The sequence below is a fragment of the Odontesthes bonariensis genome, chromosome 17 (genome assembly GCF_027942865.1).
Source record: "Odontesthes bonariensis isolate fOdoBon6 chromosome 17, fOdoBon6.hap1, whole genome shotgun sequence".
NCBI lineage: Eukaryota > Metazoa > Chordata > Actinopteri > Atheriniformes > Atherinopsidae > Odontesthes > Odontesthes bonariensis.
Window position 1 is genome coordinate 16,808,433 of NC_134522.1, and position 14,204 is coordinate 16,822,636.

General features: G+C 40.3%; 1 protein-coding gene across 1 annotated transcript in view; it reads right to left on the bottom strand.

Annotated features, from left to right (window-relative positions):
* The window catches only part of dnajc17 (DnaJ (Hsp40) homolog, subfamily C, member 17), a 29,580-nt gene extending 23,283 nt beyond the window's left edge, over nt 1–6,297 (bottom strand). The window contains exons 1-2 of the mRNA XM_075488108.1: nt 6,057–6,297; nt 99–168 (exon numbers count right to left, since the gene is read on the bottom strand). Of these exons, the coding sequence (XP_075344223.1) occupies nt 99–168; nt 6,057–6,137 (151 nt within the window). The 5' untranslated portion in view covers nt 6,138–6,297. The remainder of the gene's footprint in view (nt 1–98; nt 169–6,056) is intronic.
* Nucleotides 6,298–14,204: the final 7,907 nt, after the last annotated feature.

Below are 14,204 nucleotides of genomic sequence, written 5' to 3' on the forward strand. Positions count from 1 at the left end.
CAGATGGTTAAAAAAAAAAAATGATTCAGATCACTGACAGAGAGTCTGTACATCAGAATGCAAACAAGGGGAACAAAAAGAAAAACAGGCTAACTTACCTGCTTTTGGGTTGTCTGGGTTCTTGTCTGGATGGCATGTCAATGCCTTCTGTCTATAGGCTTTCTTGATCTGGAAGGAAAGCAGAAAATGCCGATAAGGACACACAGAGGACACACTGAGAAGAGCACACAAAGTACAAGTAAATCTCTAAATTGCTGCCTCTGTTATGTATATCCTGGCTTTCATGGTCAAGAAAACCAAAGTATATAAAAAAAAATTGATAGTTTCATTAACAAATGGCAAAGATGGTACTGATTAATGTAGAAGAAAAACATTTTAAAAGATAAAACGTGGTCTACTTTTGTATAAAACTCTGGAGTTGTATTGTCTGGACCTAATTAACACCTGAGCTGATCCCCCTGCTTCATGTGCCTCATAAATAACAGCATCAAAGTATCCAAACTCGTGTCGGGCTCATTGCCAGGTTGTACGATAAATGTGGCACAAGTTGACGCTTAGTATTATCCATCTTTATTCAACAATATTCAGTAAAGATTTCACAAAACGTTACAATATCTCACACACACACACACACAAAGACCACAGCCAATAACATCTCAGCCTGGCAGTCAAGACCTTTGGAGAGTTTAGAGAGCCAAAGTGGAAAAAAACTAGCCCATATTTTGGAATATTCTAGTGTCATATGAGGCTTCGTTATAGTTGATTTTCTTCACTCTGGGTCACTTCTTGGAATTTCAACCAATCGTTGGTCCTAATAGGGACCAGTTAATAACAAGGTGGTTTTCATTAGCTGTCTGGTTCTTTAGTGAAAGAAAAGGAAGCAGGAAAATTTTCCAAAAAGACCAGAGGGGGCTGCAGAGTGCAGCGCTGAAGCTTTCTGCACGCAACCTCAAAAACACATGCTCATACATATGCGTTGCATGCTAAGGATTTGCCGCATACATCCCCCATAAATCCGAGCTCAGACCAAACACATACCCTGACATAGACGTCCTCACCAGTCTCAATCAGACATTTCGGCATTCTGCATATTTTCATGTATGCCCCCCCCCCAACTTCTGTGCAAATCAATCTTCTGCCAGTATGCCACAGGCCACAAAAAGTGGGTGCACCTTCCTTCATGTCTGGGAAACATTTGTATTTGTCTTCTGGCATATTCAACATTTCCCAGTAAGTTGTTTAGCACATATTTATCTTTACAGTGCAAGCCAAAGCACACGGATCTGACTTCAGAGAGGGGAAACAAACCCTAATTCAAAGGGAACTAAGCAGAATGGTGTAATCTGTCAGGGTTCAGCCCTTTCAACAATAGCTTGAATGAGCCTCCACGCCAGTCAACTTAGACACATTAGGCCGGGCGCCCGCTGTCTAAAATACAAGTGCTAAACCTTTAGACTTCCATTGAACCCTGTGGAGATTGTTGTGGCGGGTCAGAAAGCTCCAAACATCTCTTTTTTATTATCTAAACTGGGTTGTTTTCTTCAAATGTAAATGAAAATTTGGTTCATCTTGAGGGCTGTGAGAGACTAGACATCATTAAGGGATATTTAGTCTTTCTGTTTGGCAAACAGAACCCTCCTAGAGATCGACACTGACACGCAGGGCTGTGGACTGGAGCCAGACGCATATCATTACCGTTGGCCTAAGCCGGTTTCCCCTTTTTAGCCTCCCACTGTCTATTTCTCATTTTCCTTTTCTACCATATATGAACCCCAAATGTCTCAGCATTTTAGTAAGCTGCAAGGGCGTGATCACTCAAGGTCAGGGTTAAAACGCTTCTCTTTCATCCGTACACAGTTTAACAAAGCGCTGTTCCCTTATGGAAATATCAGCAAATGGAGAAATTAATCATGGAAGCCACTGCGTCACGAACAACACGGACGCCAGACGCCCAGTCAAAGAAACAAATGGAGGGAAAAAAAAGCCAGTTTTGGTTGCCTTCCACTATAAAGAACTGATTTCCATGATTCCACACAATATCTAAATAACAGACAATAAAATCCAGAAAACCTGCTTTAATTATGCAGCGATGTCTTAAACAGTGCGACAGAGTTCACCGTGAAGATAAATGTATGCGATTTTTTTAACGTAAAAGCGGCTGAAATAAACAGAATCCCTGAAATATTTATTCTTTGTGACATCACGCCTCATCGTCCATTCAATACACTTATCATGTTCATCATTCCATGCAGCTAACTGACCGGACAAACATGTCTCCACGTCATCTTTCGGTCAAAGTTTGCTATTTTCAAGAAAAAGGTTCGGCTAACTACACTGTTTGAAATCGACTTCTCGTCACAGAAGTTATTCTCATGGATATTAAACCTGTTGGCAAACATCATCATTGTCCGACTCTACCTCTTTATAGTGGAGGTAGTTATCTTACTTTTCCATCTGTTTATCTAGTCCTCCTTGATTCTTCGTTCTACTTTCACCAGCATCCTTCATGTTATCTTCTGTCTACTGTTCCTTCGGTGCGGTTTTGTGAAGTAAAAGGCATGATTGCTCCCATCAGCGCCATAACACGCAAGCTTTAATTGATGCTGGAAGCCCCTGAGGCCCCTGAGTCCTACAGACTATAAACTAAAGCAGCCCAACATTTGAAGAAGTTAGCACGTGTGGGTAAGAGCTCCCAGACAGACGTGCATCTTTTTACAGAACTAATCCAGCAAATTACAACAGCAATCATCTTTGAGCAGTTCACCATTATCTTATAGAACTAATCCGTGTACTGATATTAATTCAATCTAGAGAGGAAACAAAAAGAGATCAAATATTGACCTTTGTGCTCACTGAACATGAAAAATGTTTCTAATTCTTAATTGTCTTCTGTCTTTGGCAATTCATATTCTTCTCCCTTGTTGCGACCCAATTTTACATGTCACAAACATGAAATTCTCCGCCATTTCCTGCTCTTCCGTCTGTGGACGGAGGAGCCGCCAAGCTACGGTCCTGCAGCAGCAGGCAAACAGTAGCTTAATGGTTACTTCCTGGTGAAAAACAGATTCTCTGTGCCGCTCTGATCCCTGCTTGCCACAGTCTTAACTGCGTGCCCACATCTTGTCCTCATTACCAGGCTTTGATGCCAATTATAGCTGACAAACTGGTCCTGGTACAGCCACAGCAAACCTTCAGAAGGGCCTCTAGCCTGTGAGGCTGATAAGCTGCCTGATCTGCCATAGGCCCATCCTCCCAATTACAATATTAAACTATTTACAGAACAATATCAGGAGGAGGAAGATAAAATCAGGCACAACGGGGAGATAGGCGACAGAATGAGAAGAGCAGAGACAGGGGCAAAGAAGAGACGAACACACAGAGAGGGGATAAGCAAACATTTAAAAGAAAAACTGAAAGAGATAAACGGAGATAAACAGCAAAGTATTGTGATTGACTTTTCATCTGTGAGCATGCTGTGTCATCTTCCCGTGACACAGCAGTATTCATTAAAACCAAATGATTTCTCCAAACTAACTGTAAAAGAGATGACAAATTAGGTATTTTAGCGCTCGTTTCTTTTCATTAAATAAGTTCAAGGTTAGACTATTGCAATGCACTTTATGTTGGCGTCTCCCAGTCTTCTCTCAGTCGCCTTCAACTTGTGCAAAACGCTGCTGCCCATCTTTTAACCAACACTAACAGACGTGTGCACATCACTCCTGTTCTTAACTCCCTCCATTGGCTTCCTGTCCTTTATAGAATTGATTTTAAACTTTAAATGTTTGTTTTTAAAGCTCTTAACGGCCTCGCCCCATCATATTTATCTGAGATTTTAACAGTCCGCAATCCTGGTAGAGCTCTGAGGTCAACAAATCAATTTTTGCTGGAAGTGCCCAGGTCAAAATACAAACACTGGGGTGGCCGAGCCTTTTGTGTCGCTGCCCCCAGGCTCTGGAATAAGCTCCTCGTTGAGCTGCGTCTTATTTCTGACCTGGGCCTCTTCAAATCTAGGCTAAAAACCTAGCCTACTTATTTAGGATTGCTTTTAATACCCAGTAGTATGAGGACACTTTTATCTTATTTTATCTTATTTGATTTTGTTGTATTTTATTGCTTTCACTGTTCTTTTATTGTTTTTACTTATTCTTCTCTTTATTTATTACCTGCTGTAAAGCACTTTGGTACATCGTAAGGATTGTCTGTAAAGGGCTGTATAAATAAAATACATTTACATTATTTTAAAGGTTTGTCTTATGTCATAAACCGGGATCGCACCATAAATGCCGACCATAAATGCTGTGCATATTTTCGTTTGAAACCAAAAGACTTAAAACACTGCATCCCTGATTATGCTCCCCAGCGCACTGTTGGATGAAACAATCTTAACCGCTCTAACCAAGCAAAAGGTGTGACTCATCACTCACCACAATTTGTTTACAATAAGATACAACAACCCAATGCACTTGGAAGTAAATCATGCAGGGAAGCCGTTACTGAATACCGCAACATATTAGGTAGTAGGTATATTAAAATTATGGCTGAATAAAATGGCTGAATAAACCACAAGAAAATTTGTGTGGTCTTGGCTGTTGACATTGTTTTACCAAGCAATCTGTGGTAGGTACAACTCTGGTGGCTAGCCCTCAGCAAAAGCCCCCCCTTAGCACCACCATAAAGCAAACCCCAGTCATCAGCAGTCATTAAATCATAAGCTCTGACGTGCCAGTTTTCCCAGCATCTCTTAGCCAGCAAAGCGCAGGGGAAGGCCAAAAGCAGTGATAATAGAAAGACATGTTTTATAGACCCAGGAGGACATACGCAGAATGCAAAATCCCTACGTCAAAGCAATGTTTTACAAGCTGTGGCAAAGCCCACATAAACAGGCTCCGGGATGAGCTTCTTCCCTTTCCCTGTGATAAACATGCCTAAAAGTGGTGATGCGGCAGTGGGCCAAAAGACTATGGGCTCAGTGGCCTATCTGACGACAACCGTCTCCACACATGATTGATTTTTGAGTTCCCTCCTTTGACTTAATGCAATACACATAAACCCAAACCCGCTATCTCTCTCAACCATCGAGAGACCTCACAGAACCAACCCACTCCATTTTGGAGTCTCAATTCTGCACAAGCCACAACTGCTTACTTCCTCTGGGATAATCCTCTGGGGAAGAGAACACTTTGAAGTCCAATTAAGAAATTAACTTCTTCCCTCATTTTGGCAGAAACTTTAATTCCCCTTTAGACCAGTGCATTCTGGATGGAGAGGTTGTAGTAGCAAAAAATAAAGGATTTAGGACACCATGGTGAGCTGCCCTAGGCTGGGAAATATAGAGAAAAAGGGAGAAGCAGGGATCCTTTAAAGAGTTGACTGAAAATCTATGCATGCAAAAACAATATTCAAGCAAAATTCTGTGTTTACTAAGCAAAGGTGACTAAACATATTTAACTTTTTGTACACTACTTCCTGCAAATGAAAAGAAAATATTGCTCTCAGCTAAATTTAGGTCAGTTATGTTAAATTAATTTTAGTAAATTAATATTTATTGAGCTGACAGATTTATTTATTAATAAATGTCACATCTATGCTATTTTGCATTAGTAACATTTTCAAAATCTGATTCAAGGTCCAGAGCATCTAATGTAATTCTTCTGTTATACACAAGGAGTAGCTTGATGCAACGTCTCCCCCCGGTGGCCAGGTCGGTGTATTACAATGGCGTGATTTAGCTAGTTTGTCTGTTTTATGGGTTTTATTTGTGTGGGGTCTTGCTAATGTTAAATTCTCTCGTTAATTTTACAACAAAACGTTTAGGTTAACCGATAAAAGGTTGTTGGGGTTACTTTATTTCACTGGTAAAGACGATACAAACACCTTAGTATAAGCTTCATAGTAGCATGCTACCATAGCCTCCTGCTTGAGGACAAAAATGTCCTCTTACAACACCCGTTTATCGTTTACCCTCGAGTTAAACATTTTGCTAAAACCGTATTCTCCAGTTTGGCATACGCTAGTTCCAAATAGGATTAGTTTTAACAGCTAGATAATTTACTTACCTCTTTCGATGTTGCACTGCTCTCAATGCCGAGTAAACCATACAGGTCCATCTGTAAGATTTCTTTTGCCTTTCCGGACATTTCTGCAAACAAGCTACGGGAATAACTCAGACAAAAAAAAATTACTTATTCAATGACGTTTATGCTTTCCAAATTGTAACGTTTGGCTTAATTATCTGTTTGGTGTTGTGGTTCCCGGTTACATGCAGCACAAGTTTTCGACCTTTCAACCAGGATGTACTTTGCATTATGGGAAATGTAGTTTTCATGTAGCTATTTCTTCTCAGACATGGGGTAGTTGCGTCTTTCTTTCTTTCTTCTTTGTTAAGTTTATTGGCGGTTGGCAAACACCGAAATAGGGCTCGGGCACGTGACGTCACTACGTGAGCGGCGGCCATACTGGAGGCTCAGAACTGTTTTGTTTACATTGTTTTCCACTGCGCGCAGACGTACTCCCGCCTGGTCTCGGAACTTTCTTCGTTGGTTTATCTATTTTACTTATTGTCTTTGCCACTATGGTCGCACGTTGCTGTGTCGTGGGGTGCAATAGCGTAAGCCGTGACAGGAATGGGGGGGAAATCGTAAATGGTTTATCTTTTTACCGGTTTCCTGCTTGGAGGCGCACCCACGGAGACCAAGTGTCCGAGATAACAAAGCGTCGTTGACTAGCATGGATCGCTGCTGTAAGACGACCAAGCATAACTTTCCACTCAATCCCGGTGTCGATGAGAGTGTGTTCTCTGCATTTTCATTCTGGTAAGTTACAGACTTTTGTGTGCTGAGGTAAAGATCCCCGCCTTCACAAGAGGACACTGTCAGTTGGAAGCAAGGGATGTCTCAATGGGTTAACAGCGGAGGACAAATTTCGTGTGTATGCATGTATACATGACAATAAATCTGATCTTAATCTTAATTTAATGTGGAAAATACAAGGAAAATTGCCCATCTCCAAATTCACATGGAAAGGGCGATTGGAACTGTCAGAAACAATACACCTTTTTGTCAGCAAAAGTACCTATCAACATAGTTTTGCCATACGAAGGTGAAGACAAAACATTCTTTGACAAGATTGTGTCTGTATGTTGTACTCTGACCACCATGAGCAGGAGTGTTGTGCAAAGTTGAAGTCGTCTGAAATAAATATGCTTTGAGATACAGCCAAGTGTGTGTTTCATTATTTATTTACAAGTAGAGTAACATGACAAAAGTGTAAAGTGTCATTATAATTGAAACTGTTGCAAAGTATAAGCACTGACACCACATACTATATACGCAATTATGTCCGAAAGGGTGAACTTAGGCAGTAAATCTTCGTCGACAATCCATTCCTTGCTCGGTATTTCATAAGGGTCCAGTCCGTTTAAAACGCCAATCTTCTGTATGTACCGATCTCTGGCTTCCTTCTGTAATGTATCCCGGTATATCCCACATCCTTTCTTCGATTTTAACATGCTTTTCTCTCACTTTTCTCTCACTGTTTGGTCCTTGATCTCCGTCTTGCCTCAGGGTTTGTTTACGAGATTGTGCCTCCAATATGGCGACCATATCCCAGAATGCAACGCGTGTGCCCGAGCCCTATTACTGCTATCAACTGGCATGGAGTGTGGATCAAAATGACGCTGAGTTTATTACCCATTTACAAAAAAATGATATGTTCTCAATAAACTTCGTTACTCTAAGATACTGAAATAAAATATTCATTCATTCAACACTCATTGCTTGAAATATTTTGTAGAAAGTATGTTAAGCTTTCTTATCTTTGCTAGATTTTCGAATCTACCTATTTCTGACAATGTAATATAACTCTAATGTTCCTTGTTGTCCACAATAGTCACCTCTGCCTGTATTATATTTGTCTATTCTGAACAGTGTACCGTTTAGTCCTGTATGTCCAAATCTGAGGTGTGATATTACTGTTTACTCCTTCCTGTTTCTTCTTGCACATCTTACTTCCCACACTTTCCTTTGAAGTGTAAAACACCATCCTTTCCTCTCCTCCTCCCATTGCTTACGTCATCTCTATTTTATTTTCTACTGAAAGATGTTTTTTTTTATTTCCGACCTGTTAACCATCATATTAGTAACTGCGCTTTTTGTTGCTTCTTTTGTAACTTTATCTGCCATTTCATTTCCTTTAGTACCAACATGAGCTGATACCCATAAAAATATTACAATTAGCCCCATCATGTTATCTCAATATAGCTTTTGTTGTATTTCTATTAGAACGTTTGGTCTGATTTCTTAATGATTATTTTGTAAACTGGCCAATGATGAACTACAGTGTGAACAAATTATGAATCTTAATGGTCTTCTAAATTCAATCCACTGTAATGCCAAAACATTGCAATCATTTATCCTGTGTATACTGATAATCCCCCCACTGATCCTTTTCCTAACCTTATATAAAACTCTGGTATGATATATGCAACGTTTGTTGTATTAAGTAAATTCTTTGAGTTATCTGTGTAGTTCTGAACATATATGTAATAATTATCAATATATGATCATAGAGTGTGTGAATTGATCTCCCTATCTTCTCTTCTAATAGTCTCTATTGTATTTCTTGTATTGCACACCCTGCTCCATCACCCTCCTCTCTATCTCTTTGAATACCTACTTACACTTTGATTACAAAGTCTGACTCTGGCTGCTTTTTAAGTTGTTGAATAAAACATTGGAACTCTTGACCCATTGCTATCAGACTGCATGCATTCCACTGCCTCCAGGTCTCCCATTTAATTCTAACTTTTTAATGACATGCTCCCAAGATATATCTTTCACACTGAAAGACTTCTCTGCACCTTTAGGTTTGGCTTGATCAGTACAGTTGATTACGTGGGCCAGGAACAGAATCCGTTTATCCATTGTTAATACTGTACTAGTTTCTTGTGTTTGAGCTCCCTCTGATCTTGCCTTTTGGTAACCTCTGCTAGTTTGCGCCTTATCTTTTTGTCCTTTCACTTTCTTTGTTGCTTCTGCATAGATGATGTTAACTGCTTTCACATTTCTATTTCCACTGCCCTCTTCCTTACAGCACAGCCTGCTGTTTGCCACAATTGCAGCCTTTTTCTTGTACATCATCTCCACGTTCTTCAACTTTATGATCACCAACATTCTGAACTTCTCTGATTTCCTTTATTGACCTCTGATATGTGCCCCAACCTTTGACATTACTGACGGCAAAATGGCAAAGGGAAATAAGGCCTAACTGGGAAGCTCATGCAGCCGATTTTAACTCTGTCCAGCAGTTGTTTCAAAAACCCATTGAGCATTTTTACATGGAGAAAACATTTTTTATTCCGAATTATCAAACACATTAACAACTAAATCTTTCTTTTTTACTCTTTAATTGCTACTAATCTGTGACACAACACACCTACAAACCATGCAGGAACAGTTTGTCATTGTTTTGTGTTAAATATGTATCTTATGGAAGCGTTGCATTTGTTACTTGTGTCAGCAACTTGCATCTTGTATTTTTCTTGTCTCATATCAAACATTTTTTTAATTTTCTTACTCATTTTAAATCACTCTGTTGTCATTCTGTGTGCCTTTGAAGTAACTTTGTGTCACATTTTCATACATTTTCACTCTTTTTTTTGTTGTTTTGCCTCTCTTTTGTGTCACAATTGGTATATATTTCTGCCTATATCCTGATATAGACTCCTCTCACTACATGTAGCGAAAGACATCCTCAGCAGAGAGGTCAGATTTGTTGTCTGATATTAATCAGAACTGTGCTGTGCCCCCTGCAAAGGAAAGACGGAGCATCTGTAGAAAGAACGAAGTGTTGGTCATCTCCTTTCAAGATTGTATACATGCAAACAACCAAACCACACTGAACATTTATGTTTCTAATCTATAAACAACCAAAGGAACATCTTACTCTCTTTGATGCCTCCTGGTGGCCACAGTTCATATGAACCACTGGTCTTATATTCCTACCTGGACATCAGAACAATGAATCTCTTCATTTTATGTCATTTATATGTAATTTTATCTGTTTGGTCTATCCTTCTGGAAAATATAAACTATTGTATATCTGGAATAAGACCAGGTTTCCCCTGTCTCCGTAGCGCCCCAAGCTTTAAATGCCTGTACAGTGGTGCATGATCTTAAAGGAGAACTGCGGTATTTTCAACATTAAGCCTCTTTTATGAGTCGTCTGCAATGTTTTAGAACCCCCCTCACCGCTTTTTTGATGTTTACTGCTGTCTCCGGTATTTGCCTAAGTTTGATTCATCTGAACCTGCTTCAGAACGGCTAGTCATGTGCATGTCCTAAAAGGTCCGTAAAAGCACCATAAACGTCCGTTTTCAAAATCATCAACTCACCGGAGTGGTTACTGGTGTGCACTGGTAATCCATATCAAATTTCGTTGCGAAAAGTTGCTTCTGTCGTGTTTTTTTTTACATTTTGTACTGGATGTTCGTTGATATTACTCCGCCACCGCTAAGAAAATAGTTCGAGCATGAACGAGCTGCCAAATAAAACACGACAGAAGCAACTTTTCGCAACGAAATTTGATATGGATTACCAGTGCACACCAGTAACCACTCCGGTGAGTTGATGATTTTGAAAACGGACGTTTATGGTGCTTTTACGGACCTTTTAGGACATGCACATGACTTGCCATTCTGAAGCAGGTTGAGATGAATCAAAATTAGGCAAATACCGGAGACAGCAGTAAACATCAAAAAAGCGGTGAGGGGGGTTCTAAAACATTACAGACGACTCAGAAAAGAGGCTTAATGTTAAAAATACCGCAGTTCCCCTTTAAAATGCTTGATCTTGATCTCATTGGTGCCAAAGCTTGGTCCTGATGAGACAAAATGTCATTGCTGGAATCCTGGTTCTAGTTACAGGTAAGGTGTGAATTGAGGCAAGGTTCCCCATGGGCTCCAGAGCATTCCACAGCACGGAACCAGCCTTCTTTATTAGTTTGCTCAGTTTCTTTGAGTCACTGGTTCTGATGCTGGTGCCCCAACAGACTGCTGCAAAGCACATTGCACTCTCCACCTCAGACTTAAAGAAGATATACAGAATCTCAGTGCAAACTTTGAAGGGCCTGAGCTTCCCAAAGAAGTAGATTCTGCGCTCTCTCTTCTTGTAAGCCTCGGTGTCTGTTGTCCTCTCACACCACCACCTGTTCTCCCAGGATATGAATAGCATTTGGCTTATCATTGGCCATCCCAAAACTGACAAAAATCTCCATTTTCTTGTTCACATTCAAGATAAAGTGACGCTCCTGCACCACGAGGTGGTCAAGCAGTACCCTGTACAAAGCTTCTGGTTCACACCCAGTGGTGCGAGTAGGTGGGGGTGCTGGTGCATGTGTTTCACAATGGCTTGGTCGCGTTTTACAGAGATTATTACAACTATTTACCTTGTTCTCGAGTTTCTAATTTCAGCAGCAGACTCCACCGTTATTTACATTTAGATAATTGTGTAGTCAGTCTACTTGAGCCTTTGGCATTATCTAACAAAACGTACCAACACCTTGTGCCAATATTTTAAAAAAAACTAAATACAACTGGTTAAACATATTAACCCCATACCATTATATATATTTTTTTATTTGTACTTGAATCTATAAAAAGTCACATTTGTGGCCTCCCTCTCTTGTCAGGTGTCAACCTGCAAACCAAAATTGTTCCCTAACTGGTCTTTGAAAGACGGAGTAGTCAGATTGGACCCAAAAGCACACGAGGCTGTGATCAGATTGGATCAGGGTTTTATTTACAAAGATACTAGAGAGAATGCAGTGAGATCAGGGTTCGAGCTAGCAGACTCCAAGGCTTGACGGCAAGCAGACAGTCAGGAGACCCTAGGGGTTGACAGGCAGGCAAGCAGAGACAGGCATCTGCAGGCACTCCTACAGATGAATAAAAAGATCGGGCAATGAGTGAAGATCAAGCCGTTGAGTATCAGCCAGGATAATGAGAAGATGAGCAACAGCTGTGCCAGAGAGCCTGCCAGGAATTCAGAGAGTCGTGTCCACAACACGCAGAGGAGAACCAGACCTGGAAACTGACAGAATCATAAACAAAAAGCTTTCCATATAGCATAGGTGTAAGAACTGATGGGTGGTCCAACAGAGATATGACAAAAAGAGAAAAGGGATGAATTTGTGTTCTTGTCTTCCGGATATCCTTCTGTCTGTGCCTGAATGATAATGTATCTATTTTTTTCGCCCACCATGAAAATCCATTGTTGCAGCATTTCCTGTAGGCAGTAAGAAATCTTGTGGTGTGGCTCCTAGAACTTTTCTTGCAGCTGAACTGAAAGCTATGGAAAAGCTACCAGATATCTGCAAACTGTTTAGAAATGTTGTGATCGTGCTCAATTTTGTGCATTCGAAAATAATTTCTCCTGCAAACTGTGCTTCCAATAGAGATGATTTTGTTCATCCATTAATTACATTACATCACATTAATTGAGCTGTTATTAATTGAACAGGATACCTATGATAAACACATTTAAAAAAAATCCTCAATGGGGTGGAGGGTTTTGCAGCAAACTGGTATGTAGGGTCAGTTTCTGCCTAAAATCGTGGCTGTAATTCGCTTAATGTGTACACACAGAAAAATAAATGGAAACACGATGATGATGATGTTGACTTTGATCGGAGTATTGCACATGATTACAACTGATGAATTCCATAAACTGGTTCAACAAGCTCAGCCAAACGCTCTTGTTCAGTGGCTATTGTCTCACGTGTAACCATTATTTTCTGTGCGACAGGCTGGAATTGCAGCTATCCTGTACACTCTTTGATGTTGAAAGTTGAAAGCTGCTTTTGATATGTCAGTGGTGGCCGTGATAGAAGCCCAATTTCACCTTTGGATAAACAAAATGTCTTTTTGTGATAAAGGAGGCTCAGGAGGTCCAAGGCAACCCAACAATGCAATTATTCTGGCCTTTCTCTGAGCCCCAAGTCACAGATTGAGAGGGAGATAGCTGCTTCGACACAATGCAGCAGCAATAAATTCTTGTCAAAGCATTCAGCTACAAACACAGGCCTCAGGCATTGTTGTCATTGTTGATGAGAGAAAAAACGTTCCTAAACCCGTGAAGCTAGATAAATGAATAGGGGAAAGATGGCATTTTGATGTCTCTAGGTTTTATCTTTATTCTGGAATATGTTTTTAATAATTCGTGTTTCTGGTAAATTTGTTCCATTCCTCAAAGCAAAGCAGAGACTATCGGGATCTGATTCCTGGCACCATTCTTAGAAATGTTGGACCTATCTCTCACACAAGACTTTTGGGAACTGTCAAACCACTTGAAGCGCCTCCAGTTAAACTCTTTTACTCAAGACTTTTAATCCGTTTTCTAAATCCTTAACAGTCGAAGGTCTAATTTGGTTAAATCTGGGAACTCGAGTTATTTGTCTCTCCAGCAGCTAAGCCTGAGGTCGGATCCAGTTGATGGGATGGGGAATGTGGGAGGAGGGCCCAACCACTGGCTGCATTCAGCATCAAACAAACAGCTTCAAGTTGCACAATTACGGATACATCAGGACCGGAAATTCAGCCCTGACTTGCTTTCAAAATAAAACATCGACGCTTCCTCAAGTTGTGAAGAAATATTTGGAGACACATCTGCGTCACATCTTTCCACCAACTACATGTCAGTTCGACAAGCACCTTACACAGATAATAAAGTATTTGTATTAGATATTAGCCATCGTTTTATATTAGCTTTTCTGCTGCGTTTGATGGGGCATTTTTCTGCCAAATGCCTCAGAGACATACGTTTGTGTGGGTGTGTTCTCTGACAAATTAATTTAAATATTAATGTGTTTTGCTAATGCAAGGCTACAACTTTTATATAGTCTTGTTTTGGGTTTTTTTTGGGTTGTTTTTATTGTTGGGGGGTGTCTTGTGGTCATATTTTCATGAATAAAGGCGTTTGCCTTCTTTTAACAGAGTAGCAGTTCAGCTACATCCAGTTGTCAATATATCATAACTGTGATGTAACTTTACTGAGTTACATAAGTTTGCATAGTAGGCTATAGTGTGTTTTTCGACAGAATTCGCAGTTTCACTGTCTTATCGAACCGCTTGAGTATTGTCTTATTTTGAAAGTCTTGACCGGATGTTGACCTCATTAATGCTGTTGCTTCAGCATCCTCAGTCCCCGTCT